At 39.3% G+C, this 20,652-nt stretch overlaps 1 protein-coding gene across 2 annotated transcripts in view; it reads right to left on the bottom strand.

Annotated features, from left to right (window-relative positions):
• The window catches only part of snx29 (sorting nexin 29), a 143,847-nt gene that overhangs the window by 13,049 nt on the left and 110,146 nt on the right, over positions 1 to 20,652 (bottom strand). For both annotated transcript variants that reach the window (XM_086302996.1, XM_086302997.1), the window contains one exon: positions 10,506 to 10,646. In XM_086302996.1, the coding sequence (XP_086159122.1) occupies positions 10,506 to 10,646 (141 nt within the window). The remainder of the gene's footprint in view (positions 1 to 10,505; positions 10,647 to 20,652) is intronic.

Here is a 20,652-nt window from a genome sequence, read left to right as displayed (position 1 = left end):
AATAGTACACTATTATTGCATATTTCATACAGGCAGCAAATACTAAAGGACCTCTTTAGGTCTAGCACTGCTCGGCTTAAAACAATTTAAAGAAAATCATCAGCACTTTTCTCTGTGCTGAGTTAGTAACTGTATAAATCACTGCAATAAACACTGTAAATGTGGTGACAAGAAACATCCTCTGTGGGAGGATATGAGCTGCGTTCGGTGCAGCATTTTCAAATTTTTCCTGTCTGAACCTACAAAAGTTAGGTAGATGATATGCAGGGCAACAGCTAGAGAGAACTTTAAAAAAAAGTTCATTGTAGCCCCAAATAGAGGATAAGTATGTAAGTTCAGCAGAGTGGGAGTGGATAACTAAACTCAGCTGCATGCTGGGTAAAGCAGACGGGGGTAAGAGCGGGTAAATCTGATGTGTCAGATTAGGCTGTGCATGCCAGCACGGGTTTCATGCTATGTCGACACAACAAGGGACACCCTGCCTGCTTTCACGGATGTCAGAGCAGTAATAACACTAATGGACATCATGACAGACTCATCCTCTTGTGGAAAAACAGAAGTTTAAAGAGAGGCCAGGTGCTGTGTCTTGTTTGCAGAGATGAACAAGAGGGCAGAGCAGAAACTACTGTGGCATACTGATGCTGGTACAAGGCAGATGCTGTCCTCTTAAATCTGTCCTCTTACCTCCTGCTATCATAACACTGCTCTTTACTTGCTCCCCCACACTACTACACTCGTGTGATATCACAAGGACATATACACATAAAGGTGATGTTTTATGAGCATCTCAGTTCTAAGCTTTATACTGTGTGTCACACAGACTGTTCAATCAAGATGGAAAAAAGAAGAAGCAGCAAGACCGACTGTTTAGTAAAGTCAAAACTAAGATTTTGCATTTTTGTATGTTATAGAACATCTGTTCACTAGATATTATGAAGCACGTTGGATTGGTACATCTAGAATAAAAGACTGATTAGAAGCAAGTCGTGCATCTTGGCATTGCCTTCATTTTAAATTCCTTATTTACATAAAAGGGGAGACAGCAACAATTTTCATTTCTATGGTCCGAAGGACTCGCATTCATGAAATCAAAAGACAGATCTGATTTTTAAAAATGATTTTACATTTTGATGTCGCCCAAAATGAGATTCTTCAAAGCCCACAAGTTATAGTACAACTGCTACAACACAAACACTGCAAAACATTACAGCTTCATTAACTGCTCAGTGCAGAGCGCCGACACATCGACATCTGTGGCTCGTTCCACCACAGCACTAAACTAATGCCATGCTAATTCACATGAATACGTTAACCAAGTGAAACAATAACTACACCTTCATATATCATTTCTGTGATAAAGAGCAGAGATGCCTTGTAAACTTCAACTGTGTATAAGTCAGTGTGATACTACGGCTGGCCCATATATTTCCTGTTTGGGCTGTTAGCTGGTTCTTTGAGGGCAAAACCAGGACAACCCTCATCTTCTTACTCCTGTAGTTAGCCACATATTACAAAGCAAACTTTTCCCATCTGACTGCTCCCGCCACTGATGATGTAGCTGATATAAGAACTGACAAAGACTTAGAGTGAGTGATCAGCGATCTTAAAACATTTAGTTAGATTAGCTAAAGTGTAAGTGCAGTAACGACCCTGTTTCTGTCCTTTTCATGGTCAACATTAAACCCTTGTTTCTTCTCTGCTGTGGTAGTTAACTCAAGCAATGTCCATTAATAAGTCTCTAAAGTCATTTGTTGCAGGAGAAATTGGGGTTGTGTCAGAAAATGCAATGCAAATTCCCACTACTGAGCCATAACGACTCAACAACATGGTCTTAAAGTGCAATCTAGATACATGACATTATAATAGCAGCACTAGCTAACATTTAACTGTCACTTTCCCTAGATGTAATCCTTGTTGTTTATTTGATTCTTAGTGTTATTTATGGTTTATTTTGATTTTCATTCATTGCTGAGCCTTTAGCTCTTCTCAACTCGTAGATCTAGTTCATGTTTTACATTTGTGGAGTCCCTTCTGTGGTTCCACCTTCTGTTACGTTCATGCATGTTCTATGGATCCTTGTTCCAGTGTGGTTGTTATTCGTCTGCTGCTTTGCTTTGCTAGGCCTTCCACTCTTGTGTTTTGCATTTACTTCTACTGCCTCATTGACTTCACCTGCAGGATTATACACCCCTGATTAGCCTTCTGTGTATTGTCCGTCTCTGCTTTTCTTTGTCATCTGTAATCCTACCCTGTCTGTTTCCCTCTGTCTTATCAAGTGGATGTTGTTGCCCTGCAATTCAGTTTACTGGATCTTTTGTTATTGGAATTCTGCATTCTGCATCCTCTCGCTGGACATCTACGCCGATCTGCCCCGATCGGGGATTATGAAATGGTCGTGTAATGACAGACGGAAAAGCTGAATATATAGCACACATATGTACACACAGCACAGCTAAATGTCACCTCCCAGAGAGACAGATAAGCAGGAGACAGGAGCTGCCAATGGAACAGAAGTGTAAAGTAGTCACATATGCGTCAGGGTCTCCACAAGTACTCTGTAAATTTGCTGCCAGCTTTTCGGTATTCAAGTCTGGAGGAGGGAAGGAAAAAAACTCTAAATAGATAGTCGGAACGATGGAATGTTGCCTGGCAACAGAAAAACTCATTTAGAAGTGAAAAGTAACGGCTCGAGGAGATGGTCTCCTGTCTATACCTGGAAGAAATTCGGTTCTCTACGTCTGATTCCATGGAGAAGTTCAGGAAGATATGGGGGCCCTTTATAGACCACATTAAGAAGGACAGTCCACGCCCTGGGTCCTGACCACATTGTTTTAACTGCTTTCATTCTGAGCTGTTGCCCATAACTGTTTTTGCATGATTGTTATCAGCTCCTCCTAGCGATCTTTGGATTTGATCTTGTGGATTGGACTCACTAGATTGTGAGTTGTTTGACATGTATACCACTTGCTTTGTTTGCTTCTCTGCTGTTTTTAATAAGTGCTGGCCTTGTACCCTGTTGTGTGGTTTGTTGCTCTGTTTTTTTTTGTTTGTTTGTTTGTTTTTTTTGGTTGTTATTGTCTTTATTGTCTGTGTTCTTCTGTCCCGCTGTTTGTGAATGTGTAAAAAAATTTTGAAACTTGCATAAATAAATACATTAAAAAAAGAAGTGAAAAGTAACAACACCCTACGGTATCAAACATTCTTACCCCCCTGAGATAAAATCAATGCCTTTGACCAAGACTTCGATCCTGCTTGAGAATCTCGAATTACTGTGTTTACAATGAAATAAATTCCTGCTGTGGTTTTTTCCCCCCTTTTAAAGAGAGAAAGGGCAGATTTAAGGACTTTATATGATAGAAGCCTCAGGCAATGCCGTTTTTTTCTCCCAGCAATTCGCATAGTTATTAGAAGCAACATTTAAACACAGTGCTTTGAAAGCATCTGGCACTTGGTGTCTATCAGGTATTTCCTGGAAAAGAAGGTTTTTCAGCACTACCTACTCAGGTGAAACAAAAAAAATTATCATAATGAGCTACCCTTAGTCATCACATTAAAGAAGAACATCAACCTGGGCTCTGATTTAGCCTGCAGTCCACTTGAATTAAGAGAAAGGACAGCAGTGGTACATGCTGGCAACAAAACAAGGTCAAAATGTTCCACAAAGTCAGCCCACACTGGACCACAGTGGGGCTGAAGAGGCTTCTCTCTTGATGCCTTGTTTAAACACTCTCAAAACTACGGGTCCGGATCATGAATAAAACATCGCATGCAATTCAAGAATGCCCATGCAAGACCTTCACAACGTCTCCTTTGTCATAATTAAAAGCATATAACATGCATATTGCATAATATGCGAGCACAACATACTAAGACTTGTTAATAATTCACTGTGTAGTTTCTGATTAATTAATCAGGCCGGCCTCGGCACTCTACTCACTTTTTGTCACCGTATGCATAGATGGGCCAACCGCCACCAAGGGCCATGCTACTTTCAGGAAACCTAAACAAACGTTGAATGATTGTGATCACTGTTCACACCCTTGAATTCACATCAGACTGTTTTAGCATTTTGTGCATTTTAATGTATCACACTGCTATAAATGAGTAAAGCTCATGACCTGGCTAATATCTGCTGCAGATTTGAGGTATGATCACCAAACCCAGCGTGACCCATAACTTCACAGCTGTATCTTAAAGATGTAGTTTTTATACATAAGCAAGGAGCTGAATACATTTGGCATCAACAGAGGTCATGGACAATATAAAGAGACCGCTTGCATGGTTTTAGTTGCAGGAGGAACACAGGATACTTAAAAATCACTTAAACCATTTGATGCCAGAGAAACACCACATCTCCCACCTACCCCATGCTGTAGGTGATTCAGTGCCATTAATCAGCAGCACACATGAAATCTGTGTACTCTGGTTCAAAGTTTCAGCTCTGTTGCACTTCTAATCATGCACAACAGTGGCTTCAGAGTACACTCCTTCACCTTTGAGTACACCTGTTTTTACTGCAACAAGGTAAGAATTAAAATCAGTGAATATAATCAAAAATTAAGCTTTTAAGGAGCTCTTAAGTTACACTTTAGAGATACTCTTAAAGCTTTTAATTGCCTTTCTAATAACCAGTGTAGTGCTGTGTGCATATCTTGACAGACTGTAGGATTAAAAGTGACTACCCACCTCTACTGCTCTCTTAGTACTTTGATAATGCTCAATGACCACAGGGGAACTATCCTACTATTAATGCCAGGGTACGCTTGAAACAAGCTACCCTGACAATTATCAGACCTGTTTTCTGACCTCATCTGCAGGAAAAGTTTTCATAGCTCTTCAAAGGGTGCAAACTTTAGGATAACTTTTCCTCAAAGGCATTCATGGGCTCGTGCTCATTTACGCTTCCAGAAATAACAGGCAAAGCATGTTGGTTTACTCGTTTCAGAAAATTCCCAAAACTGTGAAGGTGCTGAACCTCAGAAGTAAATCAGTTTACAGTTTATATCCTATAAAAGTACATATTTTGAACCTTCCTATGGAAAATATTTGTGAATTCCCTGCTGTAGAGAAACTATTTCACCCCTGGACTGTTTGAGCCCTGAAAAACAAACCAAAAAGAAAAAAAGATTTGGGGGTCTGATAATAATGTCTCTTTGATGTCATCACTCTGCCTCCTCTGTGCCTCAACATTAGCAGAAGGGAGGAGGAAGCTGACAGACATGAACAGGGAACACTTAGGCTGTAAGCGTGGGCTGGTCCCTGACAAATCAGCTGTTTAAAGGCTGTCATAAGCAGAGAGCGTGCATGTGTGTTACATCTTCTGTTTTACTTAGTTAAACAGCTGGACAGTCTCACCTAAAGCATATGCAGATGCAAGAGTGGGCGGTGGGGGTGTCGCATTAGCTCAATAACAGGACTGAAGAGACACAGAATGAAAACAAAGACTGATCAGGTCCAAACTAGCACTGACTTTGGGTGTTGACACTAAAGGTGAAGATACCATGAACAATATTAAAATCTCTAATGTTTGCCATAATCAATGATCTCTTGAAGACACCAAAAAACCTACTGCATTAGGTTTGCCTACTTTAACAGACTTTGAGTCAGAGTTATGCAACTTAAATGTAACAAGACTCCAGGATGTAATTACAGTCTTTATTTTGTTTATTCCTGGCCTCATCAATCCTGCGTTTCCTTGGGACCTTGTTAGAACAAAGACGCAAAGGTAGGACTTACATGTAAAAGCTTTAGAGTAATTAATTTAGTGAAGTAAGAGGCATTCATCAAGTAACCTTCTGTTATTCACTGTACAGTGAATCTTTAAAGTGATTATGTCAGAGAGTAATGACCCACCTGCAGCCTGACATTGGACTGGAAAAAGCCAGTGATCACATTTAAATGAGACAAAAAAAAAAACAAAAAACCACATGATTTATGTGAGGCAGATGAAAGTTACATAAGTGGTCCAATCAGGGTGCTAGTTTAACTGCCCAAAAAGCCAGGCACATACTTGCACATGCAGGGTTAGCTGTTACATGATAGAAGTATGTATCAAAAACTCGTCCATAAGTTTCCCTGCAAACATAAATCCATAGCGTAGCTGATGTTCTTTGACAACTTCAGAAACGTGTCTCTCTGAAATGTCAGTCACGTGTGTGCATTTATGTGCGCTCTTGTTAACAGGCATGAAACAGAGAGTAGGAGCCATGTAATACAGTTAGTAAGGGGTGTGTATTCACCCAGTTCCTCTGTTACCTGATATTCACTGACAGCCGCTGTGTTTCATCCCTAACACAGCGAACCACAGCAGAGCGCATATTCGCGGTGCAGATAAAGCGCTTTTGAAGGTCTTTCTCCTTCTCTCTCCCTTGCAACACACCAAGTACCCTATTCCTAACATTAACATTTCTCCATCATTAGCTGGATATAATGGTGTGAGGCTCTGTGTGTGTATGTATCAAAGTCCGCTTTGGATTTGCAAAGTGCGTCTGTGATGGTGGAACCCTTGAATGAGACTAAAAGCACAACAGACAATAGGAAAAACAGATGGACTGGCAGCGTTTGTGAATGCGCGTTTCAATCAAGTCCTGGCATTGTAAACAGACAGGAGACAAATTAAAGGACAAACTACAATACGCTGTCTTAGAGTAAGGTGCCTCCACGCGCATCCAAAACAGCTTTAATACACCTTGACATTGATTTTTCAGGCCTCTGGGGCTTGTCTGGAGGGCAAAGCATCTGTCTGCTAAATGCAAGGTGGTCTATTCAGTGCCCTATGGATAGGAGCACTGTTATGCTAGAATATATCATTCCCATCAGAATAGAAATGTTTCATTAGAGTATTAAAGTTCTAAACGTGAACTATAAAGGCCAAAATGCCCCCATCAGCATAAAGGACCAAGGATCTCCTCACTGTAGGAATGAAGTTCAGGTTTTTTTCTTCCATGCATGTGGCTTAGGACATTTAATCCCCCCATAGCCAATTGTTCTGGGAAAACAACTGTTTTTTAATAAAGTAAAACTACATATTCTGATAGCATTGAGTTAGGGTAATCACCAATAATGACACATGACTCAGAGGGGTAAATTATTATATGTCATCCCCAAGAAATGACACTGCAAAACATTTACATAATCTTTACATTTCAGCTAGATTTACAGCTTCCTTTAAGCCAGATGCTCTGACCACAGGACAGACAGCTACTTCACCTCACACCATATTAGGAGATTAAGCCCAATGTTTCTGCTAGCTAGCTGGATACTGATACATTTTATATGTACACATATTAAGCTCTTATCTATTAATTTGTTCTTTTTTTCATTAACCATAAATAAATACGGTTTAAATGCTGATTAATGCTACACATGTACCTATGAGGGGGTTAGACATAAGGCACATGACTTTTTATAGTAAGTCATGTGCCTTATGACAACTCCATGTAGAAAACTGTGCTACAGCTAAGCAAGCACATGATTGTACAGTCACACCAATCTCTGTTCAATATATGATTCATTTTATGATATATTTAACTTCAACTAGAACAAAATGTATCCAGAAGAAACATCTTTTTTCAGCTTACAGTATATTTTCTTATTTCAATTTGGAACTATTCAATCCAGGGTGTGAGTTTGAGTAAACGCGCTGATATACTCCATTCCTGTTTTCAAAAGCAGCCCTGCTCTGTACTTCACCTGAGGTCATCACTGATACAAAAACTACAAAGTACTCCCAGGGAGCCAGAAACAAACGCTCACTGGACTGCTGCTTACTGATACAACCAGGTACACAGGAACAAATACACAATAAATACACAACTAAATGCCATATACAAACTACATGCACTTACTTTCGCACACATACGCAGACACACGCACACATTTTGTTGTTTCTCTGCTTTGCTTGTACACAGAGACACAAACACTAACAACCACTTAATATTTATCATATTTTGAAGCGGTTCATCCCTCCGCCTGCTGCTGCATTTGATTTTAGTCAAGACCAAAGACTTTGAACTCTGTTTCCTCTCCCAACCTTTGTGCCTGGAACACCGGATTTTAGCATAAATGGTCAAATCAAATGAAATTTACAGACATAACAGAGGTCAAACAAAATGTAACTAATATGAAACAACTACATTTAATGCAAGCAAAAGGTCAAAGACTTTCAGATTTTGAATAAAAACAGAATATTATATATGCAAATCATTTAAACTGCATATCTGATTCAAAATAATCCAACGGCAACATAGAAAATGCTGGATTTGTGACTAAATAAAGGCTCATTTTAAATCAACAATGCCAGAAAACACTTTTTTTTTTTTTAAACTGGGCTGGGCACATGGTAATACGGGAATGAAGCCGTCTTGCATTCGTTGTTTTGCTTCATAATACACTTCTTTTAATGGGTAAGAAGTCTGGACTGCAGCCAGGCCAGTTTAGCACCTGCACTCTTTCACTGCTGTTGGAACACATTTAGAAACTAGGTTTGGCATTTCCTAAAAAATTCTGCCTAGATATGCAGTATATGTTGCTCCAAAAACTTCGGTGTTCATAAAATCTTCACACATATGAGAGTTACCGCACCGAGTCCAGTAACACCCTCCCTGGCGTTTGTGTGCCGATACCAACTGAGCCATTTCCTCTTTAGCCTAAAGGACTATGCTTTCACAATTTCTAGAAGTATTTTAACATTAGCGCGGTAACAGAGTGAGAAAGATCTGCTCTGACACAACTTTTTGGTTGCTGGTGTCAAATTCAAAATAATAAAATGGGGATAAAATCCAAGCATTGGAGTTCTGTAGTGTGTGAACCACTAATTCGTCTCTATGTCGATTCACAGTTGTTGAAAGAGAAACAAAAGCATTTCTACTCATGTGCTGCTTCCAATTAAATATAGGTAATAAACAATATGTAAGTCATTGCATTCTGTTTTTCTTGACATCTACCATCCGAACTTTTTTGGAAGCATGTGTTTCTCTTCGAGAAGAAAGTGGTGTCCCTGCTTTAAAACGTGCTCAGAGTGTAACAAAGCCTGGACTACTTTTTCTGTCATGATGGGCGACTTTCAGGAGATGGTAAAAACCAATAATTCACACAGACTGCACTGTAATGGGCTTTCAAAGAGCTTTCCAGAACACGATGACACCAACTGTCAAGGCCTTTGATAGACACGTGCACTTCCACATGATACCACATCACAATGTGAGACAGACACACACACACTGATGGCCTCCTGCTTCTTCTTACATATGCAGTGCCTGCAAACACAGCGTTCGGTCCGCTTTCTATCCATGAAAGTGCGCCGTCTTTGAAGGTGGGAAGTCACACCGCATCGTTTTGGCTGTGGCAGCACTAAATCCAACCAGCCACAGAATTGAGGTCAGAGCCAAATTATCCCCCAAAGGTTGTAGGCAGACAGTGGAGAACAGGATGAAGAAGAGTAAGGGAATGGTGCGATGAGGAGAAAGGTGGGGGCTCTCCAACCAGACAGAAGGGACACAAGCTTTGAGAACCCAGGCAAGCAGATGAAACCGGTAAAAGAGGAGGAGTGATAAACTGATGTGGTTGTTAAGGTTGCCTTTTTCCCCTCTACAGAGCTTACCATCTTAAAAGGCTCCAATCAGTTTTTACAGTCTGATATAAAATTTTATGAACATTATGCAAGGAAAGACCTCTTTTATGGGGTTTAATGCACAATATATTGAAATATATTTCAGTAGGAGTGCTTCCTATAATCAAATGAATTCGTTTGGGATTTTATTTGGATTCTCTGAAACAAAAAATACACATTTGTTTAAGAGGCCAAGAACACACTGCCTGTATTTCTTAACAGCAGCCGATCCACATCATACTGTATCATACTGCACTGACCACATCACACTTGTCTGTCACCTTTTCATATGACAGACAAACACAGTTTTCTGGATTTATAGTAAATATGCACTTTAATTGTTTATGATAAACAGCTGTTATTATTTGTACAGTTTTTATTGTCTTCTTCATTTTGGTTTAAGAATATTTTGGAGGGAGAAATGTCATGCTTCTGATATTTTTATATGCTTACACTTTAGCTCAGTTCAATTCACAAATTTTGAAGATTCATATTGACAGACATGTTTAGAGTTCAGTTTTTCTGGTTTGTTTTTTTTGCTTGCGATTCATTTGTTGCACGTTTCTCTGTGATTCTGCTGTGATGTGTTTCTGTAACAGGTTGTGTTGGGTTCTTCTGCGGCTCTGCTGTAATTGATTTTTTTGGTTGTTGCTTGGTATTATTTGTGTGTCTGTTTGCAGGATTATTGAAAAAGTTATGGACAGATGTGAACAACAGTTTTATCAGAGGCAACTTAGCAATGATTAACAAAGTGAAACTGGACATTTCAGCTACCAAACAGCTTAGCAGGGACACACAATTCATCATTGCTGAAGTGGGTAAGTGAGAGACAGAGCGAGGGTTGAGGTGGCTGACAGTGAGACAAAGACACAAATTAGATTTACTATCAGCTCACCTTGTTCCCTATGGCTTTCTTGGGTGGGAAGTTGAAGGTGTCCACCTGAGGAAACTGTGATCTCAGATGATTGTGGAGCTCCCTGAATTCGGTGTAACGCCTGTACACATTCCACTCATTGTCCAGGATGCGGATATACACCTGAAGACATGCAGACACATCACCATGGTTGTCATCAGTATCAACACAAAGATAAGTTAGATTAGCATGTCCTGATTTTCAAAAGTTCGATATACAGTTTAGGACCTCCATCTATAATTAAATCTAATTTCAGTTACAACACTATAATATGTAACCTAATTTCGATATTCTTGAAAATGTCAAACACACCAACGACCCGCTGTTATGCAACAGCCATTCTGCAGTTCACATATTGGTCATCAGGCTCTTGACGGTGCTTTACAATAACCCTTGTAAATGTGTATTTTCACTTACATATTGCAGCACATAACAGAAAGAGTCTATAGACGTAGCTGTGCAGTCACCATTTCTATGCGCCATTAGCTGCTTTATTCAGACTCACGAGAGATAGAGGGAGCAGAAAGAAAAGAAAAGATGAGCTTATTACAAGAAAGAGGGGGAGTCGGCTTCCATTTTCACAGCAGAAAACGACTGCACAGAGACAAAAGAAAGAGCAGAACAGCTTTTGAAAATTCAATTTTAAAGTGGCCTACCACAAAAAATACAGCTTTGATTCAAGTATATGAAAACAGAAACTGATTTAAAAATCCACCAAATGAACTTCAGCATAGCCCCCCCACTGCCAAGCAAATCAACAAACGCCCAAACTGTGGTTCAATAATGAACCGCGTCCCTTTCAAACCCACATAATACTGAATGTGTCCATAATGGAAATCACGCTTTTATGTATAAAAGCTGTGATAGAGTACGTTAAAATGATAATGAACACTGAGGCAACCTTAAAAATGGAGAAACCCCGAGTAGAAACATCCACGCTGCAATGCTGTGCAAAAGTCTTGAGCCACCTCACATTTTCAAGTATTCTTCATATTTTCCTAGGAAAACTGGAAATGGGTTCAGTTTGTCATTGAAACGTGGAAAAACATACACAGAAGTAACAGCTTATCATGCAAAAACAGAGTTTGAATAATTTGAACACATTTATTTCTTTAACTAGTCTTCAGGAAGAGTTCTCCAGACTTCTTGGAGGACATTCAAAGCTACTTTGGATGTTGGCTGCCTTGTGTTCTGTTCTGTTGCGATGACTGTAGAAATGGAAACAAATTGTATCGTTGCAAGATGCTGCTAGTAACAAAAGACTAAAGATATCATTTAAAACTGTTTGTCTGTCACGTCTAGACAACACTGAATTATCCTTTGAGTTAGGTGCTATTTTTATGCTTAAATGATTTATAGGTCAGTGTTAAGTGGCTTAACTCTGAAAGACCTTCAGAAAATCAGGAGAACTACTGTTCATGACCACCACAGACTCCTTCAGAGCAGATATAAAGAAACGAAAACATTTTACAGAGTACTATACATTGATGGTTATCTTTAATGTAAACTTTGTATTTACATAACTCAGCTTACTAACTCTAGGTCTGTGATTAGCAGACTGATTTACAGCTACAGGAAATCTTTCTACATTTTGTTCATGTCGGCTTCAAAGGTGGTTTGACAGACAAAGGAGGGAGCAGATAATGACAGAATTTTTTTACTTTGAGGCAACATTTGCTTTACACCACTGAACTTTTGTCAGCATGGATGCTACCGTGCAGTCTAGACTACATAACAAACATAAGAAAATGTGGCACTTTTGACAGCCATTAAGAGCAAACCAGCAGCTGAAGCTCTCCAGAATGTTTCATGGTGAATATCTCAGCAACAGTAATAGGCAGGTCTAGACAGGGTTAAAGTTATAAAGGTAAACTTTAACTAAAACCGCATGATTGTTTAAAAATAGCATTTAATTCATTACAAAAGATATAAATGATAAATATCACACTATGACTCCATCTCCTTCACTTTGTTAATTGATTTCATCTACAGCACAATCACTGACTAGTGTGATAATATGCTTACAAAAAATATGAATTTAATACATTGTATCCCCAATAAAAACTAGTTGGTCAAGGTTCTGTTTAAGCAGCTTGTTGTGTGGAGAGCAGCCGTGCACAAGCAACGACCTAAATCTGGTAAGTGACAGTGGTTCATGACAAGATGGAAGAAGACAAGGCCACTAATGGACCGAAGACCTGTCATCTCAGCACTTCACATCTGACCTACAGAAGCACATTTAAGTTTCCACCAACTTCACTTTTGCAAGTTCAGAGAAGCACTGCCCCGATACAGTACGGTCTAATTGTGTGTGTGCGTTGATCAAAGTGGATGATGGAGACTCAGGTGACAAAACTGGGGCATGATGACGTCCTTATTCAAGACACATTAAAGCTGCTTTGACGTTGTACAGGTCTTCTTTTTGTTTACGGTAGATATTCTGACAGCTGATGGGAAAAACACAGGTGTAATTAATCGCACATCAACAACAACAGCTACTCTGCATTAGATGAGCTAGTTTCTAGTACCTGCTCACTGTCACTACTTTTGCTGACATAATGTGTTCAAGTATAGAAGTTCAAGTACGTATTGATTCTAACACATACATGTTGGAAAATGAGTGAAGAATACAAACGACTTAAACTGTGCTTTGAGCACACCCAACATATCGGGTGTCCTAGCCCAGCTTTCTCAGCATGACCGCTTTCCTTACACAATAACCTCATAAATATTAGAGGTGGGGAACTAATACAACTAACAGGGCTGAGCATGTAACCCATATCATGCGAGATGATTGCAGGCCCTACTTTCTCTCCCACTTTTCCTGTCCACTTTCAAACTGTGAAATATAAGAGAATCTTCTAGCCACATGCAATATTTTAGTTTCACATGCTTAATTGGCTTGCAGTTTTCTCCTCCTAGAACTGGTGTGAAAGTCTAATGAGGTTTTAGGTCATATTTTTGCAGAAATAGAGACATTCTCAAACTTTTTCACCAACTGTATTGTCACGTCTGAACCACAACAGCTGCATTAGCAACAATAAGACGACAGAATCTGTGCAGTTTCTCAGCCATCACATGGCTCCTTACATATGGCTGTGTGAAGCTTAATCCACTTTACAGCGTCTCATTGGCATACTTATTTATGGCAACGCATTAGCCTTTGCACACAGCTACCAGCTCCTTTCCCTTGACAGGTCACAAATCTCTCTCATTATCTCCAACAAAGATCTTGGCACCATCTAAATTGTATCCCTAATGTTTGAGCACTGGTGGTTTGATATCTCCAATAAAACCAGTTTTCAAACAGTGACGTGGCCTTTAATGATGATTCAGATAGACCTTGTGGAAGAGAGTTGATGGGTTTGCGCTGTTCCTGAAAGCTTAACTGTGATGGACGCAGTCCTATTGTCAGTATTTGAATGGCTTAAAAGAATATCTGAGAAAACTTAATAATACGCTTAATAAAAATACGCCCTCAGCGGGTCAACACAAAAAGGAAAGAAAAAGCATTTGGCTGCAAAAGCATAAGAAAGACTTTTTTGTTAGTACTAAAATCCATTCGGTGTGCTGAATATACCAACAAAATTAACTCAGTTACCTCAGTATTAAACTCCCAGCTTTGAGCTTCTGCCTTGAGAAACAGGCTAAAAAGTGCGAGCATTATTCATAATTCTTAACACAACCATAACTTCACATCTTTGCGTACTCTCACTGGTGCAGGTAGAGAAAGTTCCCTGTTTATGCCTGGAATTCCCACTTTTTGGGAACTATATGCACTTGAAACACATTTTTCTCTGGACAGATGCAAATTTTTTAGAAATTATTATTCGTACACAAATATTATTAGCATTTTTTTTTCAAGTTTGCTGCCATTATCCTGTGTACTTTAAGGTTGTGTTTAATTCACATAAATAACTTGTGTTACTTATTTATCTAATTTTCAAATCAAGAGCAGTTCGTCTACAGAAAGTGTGAACACTGCTGATGGTTAACGGTGTTCTCACAGCTGTTTAGACTCTTTTTAACATTCACCACAAGCGTGGTCACTGCTAAACAACTTTCACTATGCTTATATAGTGAATCTCGCTGTGCACTGTATTTTTCCAGAACATTTGTATGTCAAAAGGCTGCCATGTGCTTCCATTTATTCATTAGCATCCCCTTTAACAGACACCTCAGTGACTGAAAGCTGGTCTGAGGTCCCCATAAGTCCACATATCCACAAAAACGTATTCAAAGTTTCTTACAACGTAAATTATCTAGAACATCCAAACAGCACACAGTGACAGAACCATTTCCGCAGTTTATCCAGAGTAGCTGACAGCCGAACATCTTCCTGTGAAAACGAGCCCTTGTATACTATGAAAACCCTTCGGAAACAAAGATCTGAAACAAAGTCTGTGAACAGATAATTGCAGCTATTTCTTTCCTTGACATTTAACTGGATCTTTAGCCTGAGGGTATTCCAACAAGCAGGTTGAAATGGGAGTAACTGTGAGCACAGCTAAGAAATGCAGAAGGTGCGGATGATAATTGATGTATTTCTCCATCTTATATCTTCCAGCACCACAGGAGACCCACAGAGAAAGCCCTGTTGCTCAATTTCCAGTTTTAACAATATGCAACTACAGGGCACAGAGAAAAGATGGCTAATTATGGCTTTCATTCAATGTCTGACATCATGAATATCACTGTCTTTTGGAGGCAGCTTAAGCGGCTCACACTTAAGCTCTGAAAGATGGACATAGCCACCCTGACATCACTCGTAGGATAAGTCTCAAAGTGAAGCCTTGAGCTGGTGGTTGTGGTCATCTTGGTGTACTAAGACCAGATGTGATGGGCTAAGGACAGGTGGATCTGACAGTAGAGGTGACATGTACAAAATGAACATGCTATCATTACTTACTCATTAACTCAACACTAGTACTTGAGGTCATACACCCAACTAAGACAGCGTTTGCTAAGGTCGTACATCAAAGGTGCCAAACTTTTAAAGTCTGTTTTTCCAATAAAACACTTTAAAAAGAGGTTTAAGGCATTTCTGCATCCTTTTCACATTTCAGACCCAGAACCTCCATCGATCTGTAATAACGTGGCCTCTGCAAACATACAATTTACAATAGCTTTGAGCAAAAACAGATGTAACAAAGACGTTGAAAAAAACAACCAAAAAAAAGTGCTTTAATTAAAAAACAAGTACCTGCAAGCTACACGGTTACTGTATGAATTAATGATAAATTTACAAAATAAACAACTAAAGAGGAAACAAATCTTTTGAAGCCTCAGAAAGACACAACAGACACCTGACTGTCATGAAATATTTGTGGATGTATGTTTGTTGAGAAGGGGAGAATAAGAGGTTTGCTCAAACCAAAGGAAAAGCAGCAGAGTTTCATATTATCACCAGTCTCTTGCAGGCCTAACCAGCTGCCCAATTAGGCAGAAAATAGAATCCATTTGGAGGCTTTAGAAGGGAGAAGAGCAGCGAAGGACCATGGAGAAAAGAGGAGTAATGTGCCCTTCCCCCATCTAGGTTAGCAATATAATCTGGTCTCTTCGGCCCAGACTGAAAGTCCAGACTATTGGGTGGACTGGCATTCATGGTCCCCAGAGGATGGCTTGTAATGTTTTTCTTGATTCCTTAACCCAGAGGTATCAAAGATAAGCCTCGGGGGTCATACTCAGCCAGACAAAGACTCCAACCCCGTCCACACTGCTCTTCTTCATGTTTTCCAACATAAGGTCAAAGCAGGCTGTATCTGGCCCACGATGTAAAATGATTTTGACATCCTGCCCTAATCTTTCCAGCTGAAATAATTATGAGGTTCGCACATCTTTGGTTTTGTGCAAAATATCTCAATAATGTACTCTATTGACTACTAAACAAAAGGATGTTTGTATCACCTTCATAAGTTAAAATGACAAGATGAACTCAAAGCACCACCTCCCAAAGGTAGCTGGTAAAATTTGGTCTATCAACAGAGGCCAATGAAAGTTTCTACGAATGGAGACGGGTCTCTCCACTATATGAACGCATAAACTTGCAGAAAGTTCATATTTCTATTATGTTTGCCACATCCTTTTCCAGGACGGTTGGTCTCATTTAATCGCGCTCTGTCACTGTGATTAGTTTCTTTCAATTTTTTAAAAGACACGTAATTATAAAGTAAGCACAACTAACTGTTCTTGAGCCAGTTTTAATTCAGTTAAAATTTGAAAACAGGTTAATCGGAAATGAAAACTCATAAGTAATGACAATTTAAACAGCCATAATTCAAAAAACAAAGAGATCATATAATAAGACAGAACCATTTATGAATCTGTGTTACTTGTTTATCTAAAAAAGGATCAAAGAAGAAGCAAAAACAAACAGAAGGTAGTGAATGGCTGATTATTGTCTTTGAATGCAGCAAAGGCGTTTGTTTTGGAGCGCTGGCATCCTGCAGAATTAGACGCTGAAATAACAAATCAGACGAGGAAGAGATAAGGAGGAGGTGAAGGGGAGGTAGATGAATGTTGGTGAAAGATTAGAGAGGAGGAGGAGGAGGAGGAGGAACTAAAGATGTTCAGGACAAGGGGCAACTACATTTAGACAACTACGAAAACAAAAATCAAGAAACAAGGAAACAGACGCAGGACCAGGGAAAAAAATGGTGACGATTAAGAGAGGACGGAGGTGTGTGGATGGAAAATAAACTATGCATCTCTTTGATGAGTGTGTTTGCTTTTAACCTGTTTAGACCAGATGTGACATGTTTGTATTAAACGATCCGATCACACAATCAAATGGGGAAATTAAGGTTTGACTGAATGATTGATGAATGACCCGGAAAGCAATGGGTGGTGAGAAAATTAATAAGAGATTTTATTTACCTGTTTTTTTAAACTGGTTTTGTTGATCTGGGTTTCATTTAAACATGGCCATTTCATTGATGGAAAAAATGCATGAATTACTGCCAAACAAGCCAACGCTCTCCTCACCTTTAGCACCCAGTTGTTCTGGGTGCAAATCAATCCAGAATGCTTAACGTGAGTCAGGAAACACTGCAGAGGATGCTACAGTGTAGAAAGCTGCTATCTCAAAGACCAACAGCCTGCTGTGTACACTTTATATTCATTTGCATGGATTAACTGATGAAGCAAAGCACCTTTGCTGCCTCAGTGAGAAAAGTCAACAGGAGATAACTTGAAAAACTGGAAGGAGCTCGTATATATTTGCAACTGACATAAAGATTGAGGGGAAACAAGTTTTCATACAATATTGAAAATATTCCTAGAATTCTTATTTGCGGTGCACACATCAATAAGCCACTATTGTGTTGCTCCCATTAGCTGGTAATATGTGACAAAGCCAGTGTTTCATGTAGGATTCTTCTCATTAAAATATAATAACTGAAACTAAAGGCGCCTGCACAGGGAAGGCTTTTCCACCGATTTTACCAAGTACCCGAGCTTCCTCTTGCATCTCTGTTTGAAGCAACTCTGGAAAAGGAAAAAGGGGGTTTATATTAAACAGTTCTGTTTTCTATTTATCCGTCACATCACTCGACAAATCAAAGACACAAACACATTTCCATCTGCTACAGAGCATATTGATGCTTTAGGAAAACTAAATTACCTAAGCTAAAACTTGTTGGATTGCAGCATCTGCAACCTAATCAAACTGCATGTGGAGCCCACGCAAACACGAGGAGAACATACAAAGTCCATACAGAACTAGTCAGATGGTGGAGTTGAACTCAGGACTTTCTTGTAGTGAGGCAAGAGTGCCAACCACTATTCCACCGTGCTTTTGATGACTAAAATATAAAAGTTGCCGTCTTTTTTTCTACTGACAGTTGCTCCAAACACTTTACAAAGCATCTTAGTTTCCTTAACATCAAATGCAAAATTTGTTGCATTTTCATGAGAAACAGGGAGCACAGAAGCTAGTTGTACAGTTCCCTGATCAAATGTTTGCATTTAACCTTACTGCACAAGCAGATTAGTTGGGATTGAATCACTTCCAACTCATCCTGCCACGAGTCTCGTTTATATTCGCTGACCAAAGTCGCCGTACATTACATCAGTTTTTGTGCTCGTACATTCGTTTTTATTTAGTTATCGTCGTGTTTCTGTCAGGAAACAAAGGTTGTTGACAAAAAGTATGACGAAACTTACACTGATGGCACAAAGCAGCTTAAAAAGTTGTAGACTTTTAACTCAGAATAGCCATCTCAAGCAACACATGAAAGCAGGGAGAGTGAATCAAACGAGGTAAAGCTGTGGGTCCTAAAACAAAAAGAATGAGTTCAAAGGTTTATAAAGCCTTCATAAAGCACAGAGCTGACAAGGGCAATGACCGGCGACCATTCTCTCTATTTATCATCAGGAACAACCCCTTTCACAAGTGGTCCTGTGATCTATTATTCATATAGAAAATTGGATCGTAGCAGCTTGAAAACAGCATGAGTCAAGATTTAAGGAGGCCTAATCATCTGTGACAAAAGCAGTAACCTCAGAGCTGAAAAATAAAGGCACAACACAAGAACCAAAAACTGCAGTTTCCAGTATCCAAAAAAAGTCAACCCTGATTAAACTCTTCAAACGGATATCTGCATGAGGAAGGGCACACAGTCTGTGTTCTTTGGTACTTTCTTCTGATCTGGGTTAAAAAACAAACAGTAAATATGCTGTAATGTGTAATTAGGTGCTAATGGAGCTTTGCTTCCATTCTGGTTTCCACCTGGAGACCACATGTAGTATTGAGTTTTATTAACTCATTCACTGCCAGCCATTTTCAAATCAGGTAACTCCCCACTGCCAGGGTTTTTGAGCATTTTTACTCATTTTTGAAGAGCCACAGAAAACGCTGAACCTACCAAAATGAAGAACAGACTCTCTTCTTTAATCCAAAAAAAAAAAAAGCTTGTTTCTACCATTTTCCATTCTTTAGTAATCAGCTGTAGAAGAGAGGTGGGTTCCACCAAAAATGCCTGTTTTGACCAAAAAAAAGGGAGAAAACGAGCTTTTTGTGAAAAATACATTTCAAGCAGAAAAGTGCCTTTGACACTAATATTTCTTGCTTTGTGACACCTCTAACATATAAAATAGTTTTTCACGTCTATGAAACAGAAATAACACTGAGAAAGGTTATGTTTTATCAAAACTATTTATTTACAAATATATGAAAAAATAAAATTCACTGACAAGCTGCCCGAGGTTGTATTCTGGCCCCTCCCATTGAAAAACGTAATTGACGTCTATAGACGTCAATGGCAGTGAATGAGTTAATAACTCAGGATTATCAGGACAAAAGCTGCGACCAAAAACTAGCAGAGAAAAAAGCATAAGTGTAACATATACAAAGTCAACATAAGCAGGACTTATATGAATACAGTTTTTACATGTTGAGATGATATCAGTCCACTAATTAGAGCAGATTAAATCCATCGCTGAATATGAGCAAGGTCTAATTCTGTGCTCTCGCTGGTATTACCTTTCATCCTGGAAGTGGAAAATAAACCTCCTGGTTTTGTGTTACAGTGGGTGGACAGCTACATTAATTGACTTCAACAGTAAATTGCATCATAGTACAAACTTTTGCCTAGTAACATATGCAAGACAGGGTCGAATCATCTCATCCTTCATTTGTATGTATACTCTGTATTCTTCTTCTTAATCTATACAGTCTGACATGTCCTGTACTTATGGATGCGCCTTGCTAGCCAAGCTAAAACTGCACAAACAAAACTGAAACAAAACATTCAAAATGAAATCAAAACGGATGACACGAAAAGCAAGTAATAACACATGACAATGCCTCAGTGTGGTCTGTAATAAGGTGGTAAAACTCTTGCTATCATCATAAACGTAACCTAAGACTCGTAAGGCCTATAGGAATTATTCCACCGTGTTTTCCAGTCCGAATTGATCTATTCCTAACACAGAACAGCCATCGACACGTCAGACATGGAGCTTTTTAATCACCAGAGCAATCAGCTAAAGTTCTTTCTCGAAAACCGGCAGGTGGTAACCAGATATGAGCACTCAACATCGAAGTTGGAAACTACCCAGGAGAAACTGAGTGACGCCACAGCAGGAGGAAAATGGGACATGCCGCAGCTATTATCGCCATCTTTTTATC

Source organism: Aulonocara sp. 'chitande type north' Nkhata Bay, linkage group LG8, assembly GCF_057382095.1.
Source record: "Aulonocara sp. 'chitande type north' Nkhata Bay isolate Kocher_YH1m ecotype deep benthic linkage group LG8, A_spYH_male_GT1.1, whole genome shotgun sequence".
Classification (NCBI taxonomy): Eukaryota; Metazoa; Chordata; class Actinopteri; order Cichliformes; family Cichlidae; genus Aulonocara; species Aulonocara sp. 'chitande type north' Nkhata Bay.
The sequence above is the reverse complement of the archived record's forward strand: the minus strand, read 5'-3'. Positions and strand labels throughout refer to the sequence as shown.